Genomic DNA, 19,448 nt, shown 5'->3' with positions numbered 1-19,448 from the left:
CTCTTCCTGTACAGCTAAGGGAGAGAGGGCTTGGACTGGGAGAGAAACCTAGATGCCATCATGCTTTGAGCAAGCTTCTGGTCAGAACAAGATGAGGATGTTTGCTTAGTAGGCCTTGCTGTGCTATAAATAAATACAGCATCTTCCACATAATTACAGCAGGGTGCTGCTGGAAAGAGGGCACTCCACAATACCTTGCATTGTGCTGCCACCGAGTTTTTCAACCATTCTCTGCCAGTGGTATATAGAAGTGCATAGGCAATGGTAAAGACTGTGTGTGTGACAGTCAGCCATCTGTGCATCCTCATTCTCTCTTCTATCCATTCAGGTGTGCCTACCTGACAAATACAGCTCCACCTCTTACCTAAGAGGTAGTATCTGTGTCTTCAGCTTCATAGCTTTTATCAGGGATTCCGCACAGCAGAGCCCGGTTTTCAGGGACTGACATTGATTTAAGTGCATCCCATTTAGATTCTGGGCAATACTTGGCTATGTGACCCACAGAGCTATGTCAGAAATCGTAGCAGCAAAACCCATAGGCTGTGATGGTTCAGGGTGCCACCAGAAGACACTCAGGTCACAGGCTGAGGTTGCTCAATCTAAGAGACAGAAAAGCTCATTACGTACTAGCTGCTCAAGCCCCAGTGGGCTGTATTTAACAAAGCTGTACATCCATCTTTTCTTAAGGGGACCTGTTGTACAGAGCAGGCTTGTCACAGCCCGTAAACTGGACTGTAGTGGTCCAGGTCTGCAACATAACAGAAATTAAGCTCCCTGAGGCTGCTTGAATGTGCTCGGCTACCAAATTGTTACCTAATTGAAAGAAAGTCTCTTTCAGTTTTCTTGTTGGCACTGGAGTTTCAGCCCAGGGTTGCAGTGCAGCGCGAGATAAGCAGAGCTGGTTCCCACAGCAGGTTCCAGTGTGCTGAGAAGGGGATAGCACAAGCTCTCCAGTGGCTGAGGCACCCCTGCTCTCTATTTGCATGCAGGTAACTTGTAAAATTCCTCTTGTGCTCTTGAGATAAAACTTGAGACCCAAATCTTTGCCAGGAATTCGAGCATAAAGGTCGTTAGGAATCAATGAGACTTGGGGAACCTTTATTACCTGCCTCTTGCTATCCTTTGCTGGCTGTGAGCTCTTCTCATTTATGCTTTTCCTTCTGAACACATTGCTTGCCATCATCTTCGATTGTTCCTTTCTAATTCTCTCTCCAAATACAAGAGAAAAGGGGAAGTTCCTATTTATCTGATGTGTAGCACTCATTGTTTTATGCATCTCTGTTACCTGTGTACTGAAGAGAGGAGGTCTCGTGAGCACCAAAACCAGCAAGACTTCTTGTCAAGCTGTGTGATGCCTCCTATTCATCCTTCCTGCTTTCCCCCTGTGCTTCCCAGTGCTTTTAGATCCATCTCACACTAGCCACTTGTGCTGTGGAGAGACCCATGTGATAGCACTGGCCTCTTAGAAAGGTTAAGGGATTGAGTTTTGCCTGCTTCTCCTTTAGCAGGAGGGTGACTTTGCCCTGTTTCCTGTCCAGGGTTGAACAGTGGTTCAAGAACTGCATCTTCAAAGACACTTCTGCTTTGTCACATCTAGTTGAAGTTGCCTGTACACCTCAAGAGAGAGGAGAATAACTGGCAGATGGGCAGGATGGTGGCATAAATCCTGTTTCCTTAGGAAACCGAACTGAAAGTTGCTTCTTTTGTATAAACTTTTTGTATGAATGGGTGGGCTAAAGATTTCTTCAGTCACTGGTTCTTAAACAGATGCTGGCTCTAGCTTTCTCTCCTGAGCTACAATGAACAGTCTTGAGCATCCTGTGTAAGCTGGAGGTACACAGCGAGTGCCTGTTGTGATGGTGTGTATCACCTGCAAGATTGATTTCTACCCTTGCTTTTCCATGCTTCTTAACTTTCGTCATGCAATGCCAGGTATTTTTCCTGGCCTGTGGGGGTCCAGAAAAGCACATCGGGGAGTTAAATGATCGATTCCATTGTACATTCCTTGGCATTTGTCATCCATGACTTTGCTGTCAGGCTGTGCTGTCACCTAGGTTAAGTCCTCGTGGTTTCTGTAAGGGAAGTAAACTGAAGTTCTATGTCTCACGTGGCATGACCAGCAGTCCTTGCTCTTCAACTCAGCCGTATGAGTAACATGGCCACTATAAGCTCATGAGAGTAAAGATTTACTCGTAAGTACAGACTAATTATCTGACTGCTGCACGATCACAGATGAGTGCTGTATCTGCGCTAAGCAGACATTAGAAGAACATGTTTTTCAACTGCTGCAATCCCTGTGTCCAGCAGTTTTTGCTAAGTACAATGCACCATGTTCCTTCACCTTTTTTTCTAGTAAGAGTAGGGGCCTAGATGAACAAATAGATGACTGCTTCCCATAAAAAAAATCCCTGCTTAGAGTTGCGTATAGCTTTGGCAGTCTCTAAGAGTTTGCGCTGATGCTTCTCTCTTCCTGTCCTATTCACTGTTTTAAGCTGAATGTTTTCGGAAAATTTCAGGTGTTTCCAAGTAACATACCTAAGGCAATACATTTTATAGCAGTTTAAAAGGAGTTCATCCTATCCTATTTGACTTTTTTTTCCCCTGTCATGTGAAGGAATTGAGTTCCAGTCCTGGAGGGGATTCCGATGGAGCTGTTTACTGACATATCAAAGTTTGCTTTCATTTGGCACCAAATCTGTGCAGAAGCCTGAATTGAATTTTTGTTGTGTGCCACTGTCAGAAAATGCCAAATTGTTTATGGAGGATATGTGATTGCAGAATCCCAGTGCCTGTGGGAATTACTGACACAACTCTTTCTTTGATCTAAGGAGTTTCTTGGCAATGTAGGAGGGAATTGAGCCCATCTCCATTGAGATCACCTTTCACATCTGTATCGAGCAGAGCAAACAGACTAGTTTGAAAGGTATGAGTGCTGCAGTTTGTGAACTGTATGATGCAGGGGCCTGTAATCTTCTCATGACCTTATGATTCAGCATCTTACTGGATATGAGGTCAGTTAGACATCACTACGCTTCGTTGCATGACACCGGATTGATCCAGACTCACAAGATCCAGAGAAACATGCAGCCACATGAAGCCTCCAGCATTTAGAAATAAACCTGTTAAATGTAAGTGTAAATCCCTCCCCTTTCCCCTCTCTCCCCCTTGCTTTTCACCTTTTCTAATGATTTAAAATAAAGAACAGAGCAACATTACATCTGCTACCCCTGAAGTTATTCAGTAGCATGTCACAAGCCCTTCTGGAGTGATTGCTGCTCCAGTCGTTTGAGTGATAGCAAAGCTGTATTCTCTGCCAACTCCGGTGAAACAGCATCTTTGAATGGGCCAGCCTGTAGCTTTCACTGTTGGTATATGATTGTGTTAGTGCTGGTTTTGTTTGAGTGAATGCCTGCTGCAGTTTTGCAACTTTAAAATATCAGTTTTGCTGTAAAGACATATCATAGAAGGATGTAGAATAAGTGGACTGTTTACATGTCCGTTAGTCTGTTCTAGAGCTACCAAGGTCTAAGGTGCCAGGGATAAGAACACTGTTCTGGGGTTACTGGCAAGAATGAGCTTCGAGAGTGAACTCCCTGCTCCATTAAGCTGACAACACAGGTGTGCCCAGGATGGCTGTTTCTCACTGCCATCATCTGGCACAGTTGCACAGCTTTGCAAAGAGTCTGTTCCCATACTGCTCTGATTTGAAATCGCTCCAGATCTGTTTTGTTCCCCCCACTGGTTATGGTTCTTGCTCTGCCTTCAGTGTCTTACTCTGCTGACTTTTCAAAGCTGATCCTAGTTGTGGTTCACTAAGAGGTTGGTGAAGTGAATCCTTGCAACGAGATAAGGGGGGAAAGATCCCACTGTAAAAACTTGATGTTTCCAGAGTTATGTATGTGATTTTTTTATTGTTTTTAAAAGTTATTTGCTTGGATTGTGTTTGTGGACTGAACTGCTGATCTGTTTGTTAGGAGGGAGAATGAGCTGCTGCTTTTGAACCGGACTGTGTCACGGCTGTCACAACTGAAGCAGGGATGGGAGGAAGATAGATGGTGATTGCAGAAGGGGTTGGATTGTGCTATGGGATTCTGTGTCCCTCTTCTTGGAGGAGCTGCTGGCCTCCTTTGTCCCTCTGGCTTGCTATAGGAAAGCGTGCCTGTTTAAATGACTTTGCTGATAGAAGTTTGGCAAATAGACTGTTCTGGATTAAAAGGAAGAACCTTAAATAGAAGTATTATCTGTGTTTGATGCTGTTTAATAGATGTTTTTTCCTGCTAAGTGTAAATCTTCATGGGTCCTGGTAGCACTTCAGCAGCATTCGAAAGCTAATGAGCTGCTAATTATCAGCCCTGCCCAGGCTAATTAGTTCTGTTAAGAGAGGATGAATCTAGGCAGAACTCTGAGCTAATATTGCTTTGCTGCTCCTAGGACTTGAGCTGATGTGTTCAAAACTGGGATGTAGATCTCTGATGTATAGACTGTTCTGCGTGTACAAGCTCTAGGTATTGTGATTTCTTCTAGCAGCCATGGGAGCCGTTTTCCTGCTAGCATGAATGCCCAGTCTCCAGGTGCCAAGAACTTGGACACATTTGACTGTTTTCCCCAGTTTAACCATACCTACTGTGCACGTCCCTCGAACCTGGCAGCACTGTGGATGGAGCTTCAGCAGGGAGAGGTTAGAAGGCATCAGGCTTGGTGTGACAGAAATCAGTTATGAGAGCCCCACGTTATTTATTGCACAACAGGGAATAGAAACCACCCATCCTCCTCACAGATGTAAGCTCAGGTGGTTCAGTACAGCTCCTCAGTAGTTTCAGACTTAAAGCCCTTTGCCACTCTTATGTTTTGCCCAGTGTGTCAGTAGCTTGGAAGGAAAGATCTGCAGGTTTATGACAGTACAGGATATGGTATATTTTGTTTTGCTGGTAAGATGCATTGTCTTTCTGGGCAATGGTTTCACTTAGGTTCCTGACAATATTCTAGAGAGAGAGAGAGAGAGGCTCTGTGTGGTGCTCTGCAGCAGCCTAACAGTATAGATTTATTAGGCAAATACTATAGTTCTGTTTATGCAGACAAGTAGGAAAACTAGCTACTGTAAAACTCATGTTGGTCTCCTAAAATTGGGAGTGCAAGCAATCTGGGAGAAAAAGGCAAACTATTTGAGGTTGGTTGGCCTATTTTACTAACCCTTTATTACAGAACTTTTTCTTACATCCCCAAGGGAACCTGTTCTAAGCATTCCCTAGGTGGCTGCATTTGTGGTGCTAGTCAGTGCTACCTCTCAGTCCAGCTTCCTAAAGCTTGGTTAATAAATGGCATCACTTTGGTTCCCCTCTACCTGGTGCCTCATCCTGCTGTCTGCAGGTTCCAGTTCAAGAAGTGATAATACACAGAGTTCACACATAGTGAACAGCAGGAACCGCAGAGGGGTTGTTCATACACAATAATGTTGGTGCCAAATGAAGAAGGAATTAAAATCAAAGGGACTGTGACTGAAAAGAGTGATGTGATTAAATGTATTCATCTGGGAAAAGGCCCTTACTGATGTGATGTTTTGCTTTGCTTTACAGGTACTGAAGCTTATTTCTTAGAAGGACAGTAGCCCACTTGACTCAAGTCTTCCATCTGAAGGCAGATTGATTTGGTTCCTTTCTGCTACTAAGGACTGTAACTGGTGAATGTATTTGCCCCACCACCTCTAAGTTAATGGTGTGCCAAGGACAGATGAGAAACAGCTCTTTGTCTGGATATTGATGTGTTATCTTCTTACAGCATCGCAACACCTTGTGCCCACTGGCAGCACAGGATATGGAGGCTCTTGAAGTTGATGACATTAGCCCTGCCTTGGAAGTGACTGAAGACTTTTTCAATAGTTTTGATACAAAGCTTGAAAAGACTGTGCAGCCCTCTGAGGTGTACAGCGTGCATGAGGTCCCCGAACTGGTTGGGCACGAGGTATTTGACCAGATCACAGAAAGCAGGAACCTGAGGAACGTCGCCTCCTTAGCCAAAAGTACCCTCATCTGGGATCACTGCAAAAATGGCCTCTTGGAAACCAAAGCTCAGACAGCATTCCCTGCCAAAGACCAGTGTGTGGTGCAGAAGGGAACAGCTGCTGACAGCCTTGCTTGGGCAGGGGAAAGGGAGACCACATCTTTTAACATCTTCCATATCTGCCAGCGGAGGAGAGACAGGCCTCGCTCGGTGAACGACATCCTGGTGCAGAATGAGGAAGCCTCCACATTCAAACCAGGGCACAACAGGTCACGCTCTGATATCAGCCATGTAAACTGGGGAGTGGTCTTCACGGGGACCTCCCTGCAGCAGCCACCTGCGCCCGGTCAGGACAATAACTGCGCTCTGCTCTCTTACCTGGCACTAACCAAGGGAGAGGACATCCAAGGAAACACAGGTTCGTGCTGGTGCTTTATTGTTCCTCTTGATATGAGGACTTTCCTATTTGTTTCTGATATTTATCTTGAAAGAGGAGCTGGGTGTTTACATAAAACCAGACAGCCCCCCCAGAGCAGACAGCTGTGAGGTAGCTCTTAAGAGGACAGCAGCCAGCACAGTTCTGTTGTCTTTGGTGTAGCTCTGTCTGCTTGTCTGCCTAAGGATCAGTTTTTAAACCAGTCTTCTGTTTTGTGGTTTAAAAACTAAGCATGGTTTACTTTTTGCTTCTATTTTGTTCAGTTTGACTCAGGAAAAGAAAAAGATGTTATGTATTTCTGACCTTTTCCTTACCTGATGTTCCCAAACTAAAAAAAAACTTTGAACGCTAAAGCTAATGGGAGAATGTCAAATCCAAACAAAGTCAGTTTTTAGTTAGAGTGCCCACTAAAAAGGGGCATACAAAGCTTTACTGTGAGGCCTGAGACCTCTGCTCTGTTTCTTTAAGAAATGCTGGCTGTTCAGTCTATAAACAATTAACAAAAACTCAAGCATGCAATTTGTGCTTGTCAATATTAAGGCATCTCTGCCAGCTTTGTATGGGCTACAGGAAGTCTTGTTATCAGATGGAGGCAGGCGTCTCCAGTGGGCAGTATGAAGCGGTGTTTCAGCAAGCGATTCTTCTTCCTTTTCCTTTCTCAAGCGCTGCGCTGGAAGATTTTGTGCTCAGGGCTTCGGAAACACTAACCCAGTGTCTCTGTGTCCATGATTTATTTTGTAGATGCCAGAAATGCACTGGGCGCTTATGGAAAAGAAAAGCAGCCAGTGCCACCAACATTTTTATAATCTAAATGAAGGCAGGACTTAACAAAGGTATTTCTAAATCAAAGGGTTGTGAAAGCAAGCGTGTTTGCATGTATGGTGGAATGACTCCAGTTATGAATAGGTAGCCTGTTCAGGGTTAAAACATGCCTTTTGAGTTAGGTTTTCCAGATAAGTCAGCTATTCTGGAGAATGAAAAGCAGGTGCCTACATAATGTGTAGGTATATGAATGTATATATACCTACAAAACCCTGTAAGTTACTGTGTTATATTGTGACGTAGTTGCTTTATCCCAGAGAAGGGTTCTCTTGGTTGATAAGTATACTTGCTGCTATTTTTGTTCAGGGAGATACATTGCTTCTTGTAGAGTGGGGTCTCTGCCCTTCTCGTGGAAGGGATGCAGAACAGGAACACGCCTAGAAGCCTGAAGACAGAGCTCTCAGGGCTTGCCAGCTGTATCCTGGGCATCTCATGGGTTTAACTTAACACGTAACATTTCTGTATGCCTTTCAACCCTGGCTCCCACTTCAGCTGGTCCAGTCCACTTGGCTTAAAACAGCAATTAATTGATTCCTTAAGCTTAGCTGTGTCCAGGCAGTCCCTATCACAGTGAGTACCCAAGGCGTGCTGCTTTGGTAGTAGCAGTGAAGTTCACTTGTACTCTTCCCAGCCCTTCAGCAGGCACTTACACTTTTTAAATGCAGTTAACCCAGTGAAGTTTTTCTTCATACAGAAAAAGTGAACAAACTGTGTTAGAGTGTGATACGCTCTTTATCGTTATGCTTTCATGTTGAACAGTTTGTAGTTGCAAGTTGTAACTGTGAAGACCTCACATCTCGAAAGTAGTTTTGTGAAGTATAGCAATATCAGCACTCTCAAGAAAAACAGAAATTGACAGGTTTCAGTGAAGAAAGCTCTTGGGTTTAGACTGTCTGCAATAGTGTCAGGTACCTTCTAGCTCATCTGAGGTGAACTGAAAAAGGGAAAAATGGATTAGTAAGAGTGACTGAAGAACCTCCCCCAGTACTCGCCCACAGCCCATCAGCAGTCAGGACCTCTGAAGGGCTCAGCCACATTTCTTCTATTGCCTTTTGTGAAGGTACAAGGCATTTGTCAGTGCTTGCTGCGTGCCTTCCAAGAGCCTTTCTGCATGGGATGTTTGAAGGCAGGGGTACCATCCTTGAGGAAAGAGAACTTCTGTGCTCTGAAAATGCACTCTTTTAACCTGTTTCCGTAACCTGTTCAGCTGCTGTGCAGGTCTTAGAAGGTAACTGTGGTATTTCTTCCCTCTGTGTTTACAAAAGAGGCTGCTATAAAGTTTGCTGCTGTGAGCTGAGCTGAAAAGAGAAAAGCAAAAGCAAGAAAGCAGGCGTTGCAAGTGTGTGTATCTGGGACTGGTAATCGTTCTCCACGAAAGACTGGAAAAATGGATTTTAAGGTTGGCTGCAAGCTACGGCAGTGGTTGAAGGGATCACAGTGGCGACAGCCTGTGGCAACACCCCTTTCCAGGGCTTTAATGCAGATTAAATGGATGCATATGAGACAGTGAGTGCAACTTCAGCCGCTCCTGTCAGTCCTCACTGCAGTGGACTTCCCTCTGGAGCCTGCAGAGGTCTCCCAGTCCTCCGAGGATGGCCGAGTTGCTGCATAGATTAGCTCTTAACAGGTTTTTTTTCCTTATCTTCATAGTATATTTATTACTGTGAGCTTATCTGTTCCTGCTGCTTGCTTTTTTATAATACAAATAAAATTAAACTGGATCTTTTCCATGTGCTGTGAAAGAAAAGGATCTCAAAAGAAGCTGTGCCTTTTGGGGCAGTATCTGCGTAGGCCTGCTGGCAGAACAGCTAGTGTGCTAGAAATGAGCACTGTTTGGGCTGCAGAGCAGTGTCAGGCGGGAAGTGGACCTAGCAAGGACGGAAGTTGTAACCAAATTCAAGTCGGGCTTCTGTATTTCTGGGCATGTGGCCTTGCAAACAAAGGGAGAATGCAGCTTCTGTAGTATCCAGCAAAAGCTTGCTTAGATCATTAAAACACAACGTATGAGTGTGGATGTTTTCATTCAAACACAGCCACTTCTGAGAGTGTGGGTGCTATGGTACTTTTCCTGGATGGCTGTTCTGTTTGCCTACCATGCCCGTGTGGGAAACTGTCATTTGTGCTGAGCACCTGCCCAGTGACACACTGTCCTTGCTGCAGAAGGCTGGTAACTTGTGCCCCTCTCTGACAGCAGCCATGGCGGTACTTCACCAGCCCTATTGATTTTGGCAGTATGTTCTGTCAGGAAGCTGAGCCTACAGGATTGTGCAGCACTGTGGCAAAACAGACATATCTTAGAAAGGTGACTGTCTTAAAACTGGCCAACGGGCCCAAATTCTGCTGTGCCTGATTGAGACCAGGATTTCACCATCTTCCTTTGGCAGACTGGTTTAACAAAATGTCTTTCCCCTCCTCTCTTCACATCTTTTTTCAACTGGCTGGGACCCTTTCGGGGTATGATCTTGTACTCAGAGTTTGTGCAGGGGATGTTTCAAGCAAGGCTTGGCTTCTCTTCATATAGCTCTGATACATACTTGTGTGTTTTTATAGAGGTAAGGCACCTAAATCTGTATTCAACACACCACTGATTAACAGGTTGGGGACTGGGGGTGAGCTTTGCGTTCTGAGGAATCATTTTACAGTGCTGCTTTCTCTTACTCTGATGACCACACAGGCTTTATGTCAGGGTGTTTGTTTGCCAGCTATCCTCACCTTCAGCTTCAGTAATGGTGGCTGGTACTAGCCAGGGAGGTCTCTGAAGCCTAATTGCCATTTGTGATTCTGTAGAACACCCCTGTAGCACTGTTCTTTGTGGTGTGTAAGAAGCTACACGATCAGGGCAGACCAAGGCCATTAATTGCCACTGGGATGGCAGACCATTATAGGTCTGTGGTGTTACGCAGAAGATAATGGTGCTGAGAGGCAGATGTGTGGAAACAACACTTCTGCACCTTCCCCTGTGGAGAGCAGGAAGCCTCAAACCACTTGGAAATAATCCAAGAGGTATCAGGCCAGTTGGAGAACTGATGTCCCTGTTCCAACCCCCACTCCACCCTGTGGCCAGTTTGTTTTCAGCATTAAAAGGTAGTCAAGGAAAAGGTAACTGTATCACAGAGATTTGGGGCCTATCAAGATTTGAGGAGGCAAAAATGTTATTTAAAATAGAATGCGAGTGGGATGCCCTTCACTGCGGAGATCTGTAAGTGCCAGGGACTGTCTGCACACCTAGCAAGAAGTCCCTTCTCTCATGAGTTTGAATACACCACACAGTAAGGATAGGGAGGGTGAGCAGGGACAAAGAGAGGTGAGGCACTTTGCCCAGCATGAAATGAGAGTATAATTTAGACTTCAACTCATCTGCTGGATGATGCTAACCCCCCTGGCTAAGTCAGGGTGTTCAGCACTTGTTCCCTGCAGGCTCACTCCTGATTGCTCCTTGGGCTTGGGCATCCTTTGAGCTACAAGGGCCATGAGGAGCTGGCAGAGAGCAACAGTAGCAGTGGAGGGGGTTAGACTGGGCAGCTACCTCCTCCAGTGGAAACGTGACCTGCTCCACTCCCTTGCCTGGGAGGCTGTGGAGGATGCAGGGTGGAGTGCAGAGGGAGGTGATGGCAGGGCCTCACATATAAATACAGTGGGTAAATTCACAGAGCAGGAGGATTAAAGTAAACGGCGCTGATGAGTTTGGTTGTGAAGCTCTTCTGGCTGGGAGGGTTATTCTTTATGGAGATTTTTGCTCCAAAATTATAATACTCCATAAAGTTAATGAACAGATTTCATCTCCTAGGGCAGTGCTGATTGCTTCCAGTGATGTTGTGATGACTTTCATAACTGAATTTGCAGGTTAGTTGCTATCATTCCCTTAGTGGTGTCAGCCAGCTCTCATACCCTTTCTTCCAACTTTTTAAAGCTGAATTAAGTGAATTTATAAAAACATCAGCAAATCTATCCTTATTTGATATTCTCACTTCTTCTGCAAGTACTGCTGCTTCCTGCATCTCCTAACTGGTAGTAAGTAACGATCTCTTTCAACTCATTATACTTCTGTTTCTGCCAGAATTGAGTCCTGTTCTGGGCTGGTCCTGCACTTTGAATCCAGCCTCCTTCTTTATAGCCCCCTTCACACAGGCTCTGTGTCAGTATGCACACTATACAAGTGTTCCACTTGCTGCGGAGGAGCAAAAAGGATTGGATGGAGTGGCTGGGCAGCCAGGATCCTGTAGACATCAGCAGAGTTTCTCATGTATTTCTCATACAATGCCACACCTGAAGGGAAAGACTATATAATTTATTAAGGAATAAATTGTTGAGGTTCTTTAGCCATCTGTTTCAGCAGTTCATTCAGTGAGGAGCTTATTTTTGGTAAACAGCAAAGCCAGTCTCACTAGCAATGCATAAATCTAAAATGAAGAGCTTGCAAGTTTAACATTTTCAAAGAAGGTTTTTCTTTCCCTAAGCTTAAGGAAGATAATAGAGTGAATTCCCATATGGTGGGGAGAGATGCCGTTTCTTTATATAAATTAATGCAAACAGCTACCTGGTTACAAGTCCCACTGCTGTACTGGTCCCTTGAAAAGAGATGGCATTTGGGGAAGCCAGACCTGGCTAAAATCTGCTGGAAATCTGTGGCTAAATATGAATGCCGTTATTTTGGGACCAAGTGGAATCAGATATACTTGCTTGAAAGAGAAATACCTGCAGAACCAGATGGGCAAATAAGTGGGAAGAAAAGACTGTATTTTTACAGTCATTTACAGGACACTGTAGATCTGAATCACACTGGCTGAGGCACAATTTGCCCCTGATCTAGCAAACCCCATCAAGCCTGTGATTAGCCCAGACCAATTGGAGAGGATTTTAAGTCCCAGAGGTTCTATGTGAAACCTAACTTCTATGGAGATCAAATTGGAGGACCATTGATAAGAACTCTGTAACGCATGCTCATCAATTACTAGAGAATCCAGAGAAGAGTGCCACCTCAAGAGACAAACCCTCAGAAAGTAGGCATCTCTGCTTCTGCTCTTTTCCACGTTACTTGGTATTACTGCCATCAGAAATGTTTCAGTGTTGGAAAGCAGCTCAAGTTTTCCTGCCATACTAATGGGGATGAAAGTACAGTCAGTTTTTCAGGAGCATGTATCTTCTGGACATGCTGAGACATTTGGCCTCTCTCCTGGGGTGCTGGTTGCACCAACAGCCCCCAGTGTGGAGAGGGGTTGGTGTGTCCTCTGTGCATAGTTCCTGGCTGGACAAGTGGGCAGTCCTCAAAGGAGAGGAGAAACATTGAGGAAGATGCTGCCCTGTCCCTGGCTGCTGAGTCTTTCTTTGCTTCCCTCTGCTTTCTGCTTTTTTCCCCCTGTTCCCTTGAAACTGTAACTCCAAATGGCTCAGGCGTGGGCTATTTGCTGTCATTATTTCCGTTTTTTCACTCTTCCTCAATTTACTCTCCTGTCTCTGTAGGGAGGAAAAGAGATGCAGTTTCTGTTTGGAAGGCTGATGGGAGCGATGGTAACATTTGCTCTCTGAGTGGAAAGGTATTATCTGGCACATTGCATGTCGAGGAGATAAAGGAGCAGCGGGTTGTAAAGTGTGTGTATGTGTAGCATATGGATTCAACCTGTCTCTGCCAGCATCTATTGCTCTGACCGAAACAATACGAGGCATTTAATTTTAATCAAGTTGGCTTCTGGTTCTGTCCCAGTTAGAGCGAGATCCAGTGGAGCTGATTCATGGGAGCTTTGAAGGGAAGGAGTGGGGCAAAGGAGGGAGACAGGGCTGCCTCTGTGAAAGGCAGGGAGAGATAACCTTTCTCTAACTCAACAAAATACAAGCAAACCTGTGGGCAGATGAAGGAGGCTGGGGGAAGGTTATGAGTTGTCTTATTATCAAGAAGCTTGAACTGTCATCTGTACTTGATGGAAGTGAGAGAGATTGCAGTTGGAGCCGCAGAAGCACTGCCTCCCTGATTGGATTAATAGAAAAGGAAGATGACTCTAGAATGGCTGCCCATTATCTGCACTACAAAGGGATTAGTGTGGGTTTCAGAGAAATTAATGGCTTTTGAGTTACAGCAGAAATACTAATGAATGTCAGGGCCAGAGATGTACGATGAACAAAATTAGTTCTCTTTTAGTGTGTGAGCGTGCATGTGTATCTATCCATTTGGGCTACGAAAGTGTGCTTTTTCTCTACCATTTTGAGTTTTAGATTAGGCTTTCAGTTTTCATATTTAGCTGAAATACTCTTGAGTAGCTTATTTGTCTGCAAGATGTGGTTACATTGATTTCTTTTCTACCTTTTCAGACCTAGTGCCAAAGTAGCAAATTTTTAACTGCTGTTACGGTTTCAGTCATATCTGCAGTAAATTTTTGTGGATGAAGTGTAGAGTGCTTTAAACACAGTGTTAAATGTGGGCTCTGTTCTGAGTATGTGGGTGATGTGGGGAAACTGAGGCTGAGCTGGAAAAATGAAATCTGGGTGCATCCTTTTTGTTAGTGTGGATGGGAGGTAGCATCCTTCCCCTGTTTTTTAACCTCCTTGAGGTTTGCATACTCACATTAAGTGTATCAGGCAATTAATTCTCATGCATGTTCATAAAGTTTAACTGAAGCTTGTTTACTTACTCCTTATACATCCTTAAAGTTGGTCTTCATTGAAGAGCTAGCCAGAGCTCTTACACAGTTGCTGTTCTGAATCTTCCTCCTGCTCATACGTGAAAGTCTTGCAACCAACTGCAGCAATGCTTTCAGCCAAGGATGGGAGCATCTCCTTAGACTGTAGGTTACAGCCTAAGTTCTGCTTTCTCACCAGCTGGTATCAGAAGCCATTACTTCTGATACCAACTGTCCCCCTCATACTGAGGGAAAGTAACTAAGTCCCTCAGATATTCATAGTCCCTGACTCTCCTTGTGCCCCTGGGAGTGTAGACAGACTCGCCTATTAGCCAGCAGTAGTGACAACAGCTTGACCAGCAGTCCTGGCCATGTTAGCTGGGAAACCCAATACAGATGGGGTAGCAGTAACTTCTGTACATGTTCATCTTTGGCTCTTTGTTTTCAAGCTTCGGTCAAGCCCAGATGCTTCTGTTCTCTTATCTCTGCGAGGAAGACACCCTAGGTATACTTGGAGGTGATAAACTTGTTAAGAGTGTGACCTGTTAACGTGAGTGGTAACTGGTTAAGCTGAGATGTTGAAAATATTTTGTGCCTCCAGCTGTCTCCCCTATCCATCTTTCAAAGGTTGTCAGCCTGAGGGCAGAAACCATGAGTGAAACAGCTCCTGTATTGCTGCGGTTTGTGATGCTGCTGTGTGTTAAGGTCAATTGATGCTGATTTCGTTTTGACCTAATTGTGCCTGGCAGTGGATGAGGAGCTGTTCCCAGGTGGCTGCCTTGCTCCTGCGTCAGGAATAGCGGTCTCCAAGGGAGATGGACAGCTGGAGGCAGAAACCTCTTCACTTGTGTCTGTTAATTCTGGCACTGTTTGCAAGTCAAGACCCATCAGAGGTACCCCCACTGTAAAGATGAAGTAAAAGTCAAACGGGAGCAAGAATTGTTCCTCAAGGACATGTGGTTTTGGGGTGCCAAGTGTTAAAGTCAGTGTTAAACAATTGAATGCCACTGAATTTATATGGGGACCAACAAAAATGGCATAGAGCTGCATGTCCAGCCCAAGGTGAAAATACAATGTCTGCATGTGGCTGAAGTGGTGCAAATGAGATTGGAACAAATTTTGTACGGAAACCTTTTTTAAAACTCGGGAAAGCATTAGGTAATTCTTTCTAAGTCTGTATCACTTTGGTGGCCAGAGTGATTCATGTATGGTTGGTTTTCTGGGGACAAAGAGAATTACCCTCGGCTTTGTCTTGAGCCAAGGTTTGTGAAAGGGTCTGCTCTGAAGCACCTTTAGTGCTGAGATGCTTAGACGCATGTGTTTGAGACTGGGCAGCCTCTGACTTTTCATTCTTGGTCATATCTGCTGGTCCTGAGCCTGATTCTCATAAATCAGCAAAGCTCCTCTCTATTAAATGGAGCTGTGCAAAATGTTCTGGTTCTGGATCGTGCTGAAATGTGGTAAGAAACTGCAGTTGTTGGGCACAGTTCTCCATTCCCTGTGTCCTGGCTAAGTCCAGAAGCAGTGCCTGGGTGCTGTTCCAGCCAGTGGCCCACAGGCAGGGATTCCCTGGAACCTGGGGGGAGAACATGGTGGAGCAGGTATCTTCCTGCAGCTCCATCCAGGACCCCATACTGGAGAAGGTGGAGATTTCCTGAACAGAGCTATGACCATGGAGTGCTCCTGAGAAGGAGTTTATCCTGAAGGACTGCAGCCCCTGGAGAGGACCCACACTGGAACAGGGGAAAAGAGTGAGGAGGAAGGAGCAGCCAGAGGAACTGACCATGACCCCTCATTCCTCTTCCACCTATGCTGCTTGGGACAGAGGGGAGGTAGAGGTGGTGTTTGTGAAAGCACAAAGTTGAGCCTGGGAAAGAGTGGGGCAGAAGGGGAAGGTGTTGTTTTCATTTGCACGTGTTTCTCACTGTTGAAATCTATTTTAGTTGGCAAGAAATTACTTGATAATGCTGTACTCTTCTGGACTAGGTTCTGGGAGAGTTGGAGAGTTTTGTTGCTCTGTCGCTGTTCTGGATAATCTCAGGAAAATGGCTTTGGTTCTCTGTCCCTCTCTTTCCCTGTCGCCTTTTTTGTAAAGTATTTTGGTACCTCTGGATAAAATAGTGCTGTATTCTCGTTTGTTCAAATGTAGTCAGTGCTTGTGTTGGATAATTATAACCTATTGGGTGAATGCTATTTCTGTGGTCCTATCCTCCAGGTACATCATGTATGCGTAGGAAAGATGTATAAGCCAGAATGACATAGCAGTTTGAAACGACTAATTAAAAAGAACTAATGGTAACATTCTCATTTTGTTTCCTCTAGAACACAAGCCAATGTTCCCAAATATTCTGAAGAAGGGATACTTAGAAATTAGAAGAGGCAGCGACAGCTACTGGCAAACCTGTTACGCTGAGCTCTCCCCGTACAAACTGTACCTCTATTGCTTGGACAGCAGTGGCAACCAGACTCTTCCCAGCGTGTATCCACTCATGCATTTTCAAAGGGTCACTGTCAGTGGTTGCATTGAAACCAAAGTGGTGGATGCTGTCCTGTCAGACAACTCGCAGCTACAGCTGAAGGCGGAGTCCTCATGGGAGGCTTTGGACTGGGGACAGAAACTCTGGGAATTGGTACGTGCTTCTGTGCCTGTTTTCACAAGACCACAGGAGAAACTGGAGAATGTGCCAAAGCCTGAAAATAACAGTGACCTTTCCAAGACCAATGGATTGTTAGAGAAGCCTGTGGAGCTCTTCCTATCCATGAATTTGACTGAAAACACTAAAGACTACCAAAATATCCTCAAATCAGGGACTCTGTATAGGTTGACCATCCAGAATAACTGGAAGGCATTTACTTTTGTCTTGAACAGGTCTTATCTCATGGCATTTCAACCGGGTAGGCTGGATGAAGATCCTCTGCTGAGCTACAATGTGGATGTGTGCCTGTCAGTCCAGACAGATACTCAGGATGGCTGTGACTCTTGCTTTCAGGTCATTTTTCCCCAGGATGTCCTCCGCCTGCGGGCAGAGACCCATCAGAGGGCCCAGGAGTGGATGGAGGCACTGAGAGCAGCAGCCAATGCTACTAGAAGTTTAACTCAGAACCCACAGGTCACGCTTCGGAACAAACCTGGAGATCGCCCCTTTGGAAATGATCTTAGGAAGAGCAAGCGCCAGTCTGTGACCACCAGCTTCCTGAGCATCCTGACCACGCTGTCTCTAGAGAGAGGGCTCACAGTTCAGAGCTTCAAGTGTGCAGGTAAGCAAGCAGGCTGCAGCACCTGCACCCACTCCCCTTCTGCACAAAAAGGAAATCACTCAGAAGAGCATGTATGTGTTTTAGCAGCACACAGCTGATCCCTGCATCTCACTGTGGCCATAAATACTTTGGTGTGTTAGGCTTTCTTTGCACATACAGCACTACATGGGCTAGGGCTGCCTTACAGGGTGGCTCAGCTGTTTTCTTGATTCAGGACAGTGGAAAGGTGGTCCAGAATCCAAGAGATTTGAATTCTGGACATGATGCAACTTTCCAACTCTGAGCGCTTTTGCTTCTTTTTATTAGTACGTCTCCAGGTAATTTTTTGAACTCAGTTTCAGATCTGGGCCTTCTGAGGAGATTCCTCAAAGCATTTATGCTTCCCTGAAACATTGTCATTTGGCAACTTGTGTTCCAGCACTGAGGAACATAATGTAACAAAATAAGCTCATCTGCTTGGTTCTTCCCTTGAGGCAGGGATGAAAACATGACCTTAAGCCTCTGCATCTAATTGAAAATCTCGGTTCATTTGACTGCTGACTCTAGTCCTAGGCTCCATCATGATTTTACCCAGTTTGGGAATGAAGTGAAAATAGAGGGGACCCATGTGGATACATAGTCCTTTTACTTTAGCAAGGGTAACATTGTGGGACAAATCTGGATGCTTTGTGCTTAAGCTGTACTCCATGGCTTTAGTTGCACTCAGAAGTTGTCAGTTTTATCAGAAACAACTTTTCTGGAGGGTTTTCCTCTTTTGTTATGGGAGCTATGAGGGTCCTGCCTCTTCCCCACTCTGCTCTGGGGCAGGGGTCTGATGTGGAGGTCTCCTGTTGCTCTGGAGCCATGCATGGCTCTGGGGGAAGGGGGGAGGGTCCAGGACCTGCTGGCTGGCCTGAATCCCTTCCACAGAAGACCTGAGCCCCAGAAGTACTGGGTTGTCCTTGGAACTTGCTGTGGGTGCAGCTGGGTTTGTCCCTGTCTAGTAGTCACCCATGGGCAGTGTTCCTGGACACGTCTTCAGTGCATGGCACACACCTGCTGTCATGAAGCATCATGAAGATTGTCCTCACTGCAGTTAGTGATTTGGTCACAACATTTGGGCTTCTGCCTGAACTAAGTTCTGTTCTTGGGTACATGTTCTTTGTGTGACTGCACATTGTTTTTGTTCTGGGAGTAGTTATGTGGCAAACTACTGCTGACACTGAAGGTGCCTGGGTCCTGTGATAACCCTCGTTACCTGAACACTTTTGGACAATGGTCATGTCTTACTTTTAAGGATAGTTGTGAGAGTGAAAACTGGAGGAAGACTCTGGGAATGGGTCAAATATATATGCCCAAGATGGATCTAGCCGAGTGTGTTACCTAGTAGAGAGCTTTATGAAACTCAAGAGGGCAGTGGAATTAACAGCCTAATTTTAAGGGAATGTCCCAGACAATGTTGAAACTTTAACCCTGTCTCCTAATTTCTTTTATTAAGCTCAGGAGAGGAAAAAAAAATCATAATTTTGCCTTTTACTGAGGTCCAGGAGAGTTTCAAGTGAGCATTTCCAGTGCCCTCGTCAAAAATAGGATCAGGCCCTGGGATGGGAACAAAATGCATGTGCTCAATATGAAAGAGGTTTTAGTCTTGCATTATGTAGTATGGGAGGAGACTTTTCTGTGGGAAAGGATGGATTTCCTCTCCCAAACATGGGATGATTGATCTGCACACACTCATGCGTGTCCCACAGAAGTAAGCTGCTCTGGCCGTGTGAGGGTTGCATGGTTTCCTGACACACGTGAGGCATCCCCGGTGCTCCCGTGGCCTCCTTTTAGGCTGCAAAACTGAACAAACACTTGTGCAAAGAAATGTGATGGTGGGGAGGCTGTGAGGAGCCGGCCACTGGGATTCCCTGCACCTGAGGGTGGGGATGCAGAGCACTTCCTGTGGTTTTGGACCCTTTGCCATCTGTGTGAGACCCTTCAAGCTGGTCTTTGAGAGTTGCCTGGAACTTGTAGCTGTTACCACGGTGCAAAGAAATGAAGAATTGCAATTACAGCTGGGAGAAACTGGGGAAACTCGTCTGGCTCAGAAAAGTTTGTGTGAGGAGCCTTTGGAGGCACACCAGAAAGCTGAGACTCTCCTTGTACCTTGCTCCCTGCAGGCAGTTTGCTCTGCTCCCCCTGGCATGGGCTGCTGTTTAACCTAAGGGGCCTGCTGTTGGTAATTACATCTTGCAGGCATTGAGAGCGGTTTTCCCCAGGGCTGCTGGGAGGGGTGAGCTTGGAAAAGGATGAGGAGGGGGGAGGAAGAAAAGTTTTGCTGTGAATTCTTCAGCCATTTA

The 19,448-nt window shown here is 45.4% G+C and overlaps 1 protein-coding gene across 4 annotated transcripts in view; it reads left to right on the top strand.

Annotated features, from left to right (window-relative positions):
- Window positions 1–5,586: 5,586 nt before the first annotated feature.
- PLEKHM3 (pleckstrin homology domain containing M3) overlaps window positions 5,587–19,448 on the top strand; it is a 77,022-nt gene continuing 63,160 nt past the window's right edge. For 2 of the 4 annotated variants that reach the window (XM_061455836.1, XM_061455827.1), the window contains exons 1-2: window positions 5,587–6,415; window positions 16,189–17,124. In XM_061455836.1, coding sequence (XP_061311820.1) covers window positions 5,812–6,415; window positions 16,189–17,124 — 1,540 coding nt within the window. In that variant the 5' untranslated portion in view covers window positions 5,587–5,811. The remainder of the gene's footprint in view (window positions 6,416–16,188; window positions 17,125–19,448) is intronic. The other 2 variants (XM_061455846.1, XM_061455819.1) reach the window with 2 other exon arrangements.

Source organism: Pezoporus flaviventris, unplaced genomic scaffold, assembly GCF_033815535.1.
Source record: "Pezoporus flaviventris isolate CSIRO_AGI_PZ_B2104156 unplaced genomic scaffold, CSIRO_AGI_Pfla_v1 ptg000001l, whole genome shotgun sequence".
Classification (NCBI taxonomy): Eukaryota; Metazoa; Chordata; class Aves; order Psittaciformes; family Psittacidae; genus Pezoporus; species Pezoporus flaviventris.
This window is presented reverse-complemented; position numbering and strand designations above follow the sequence as displayed.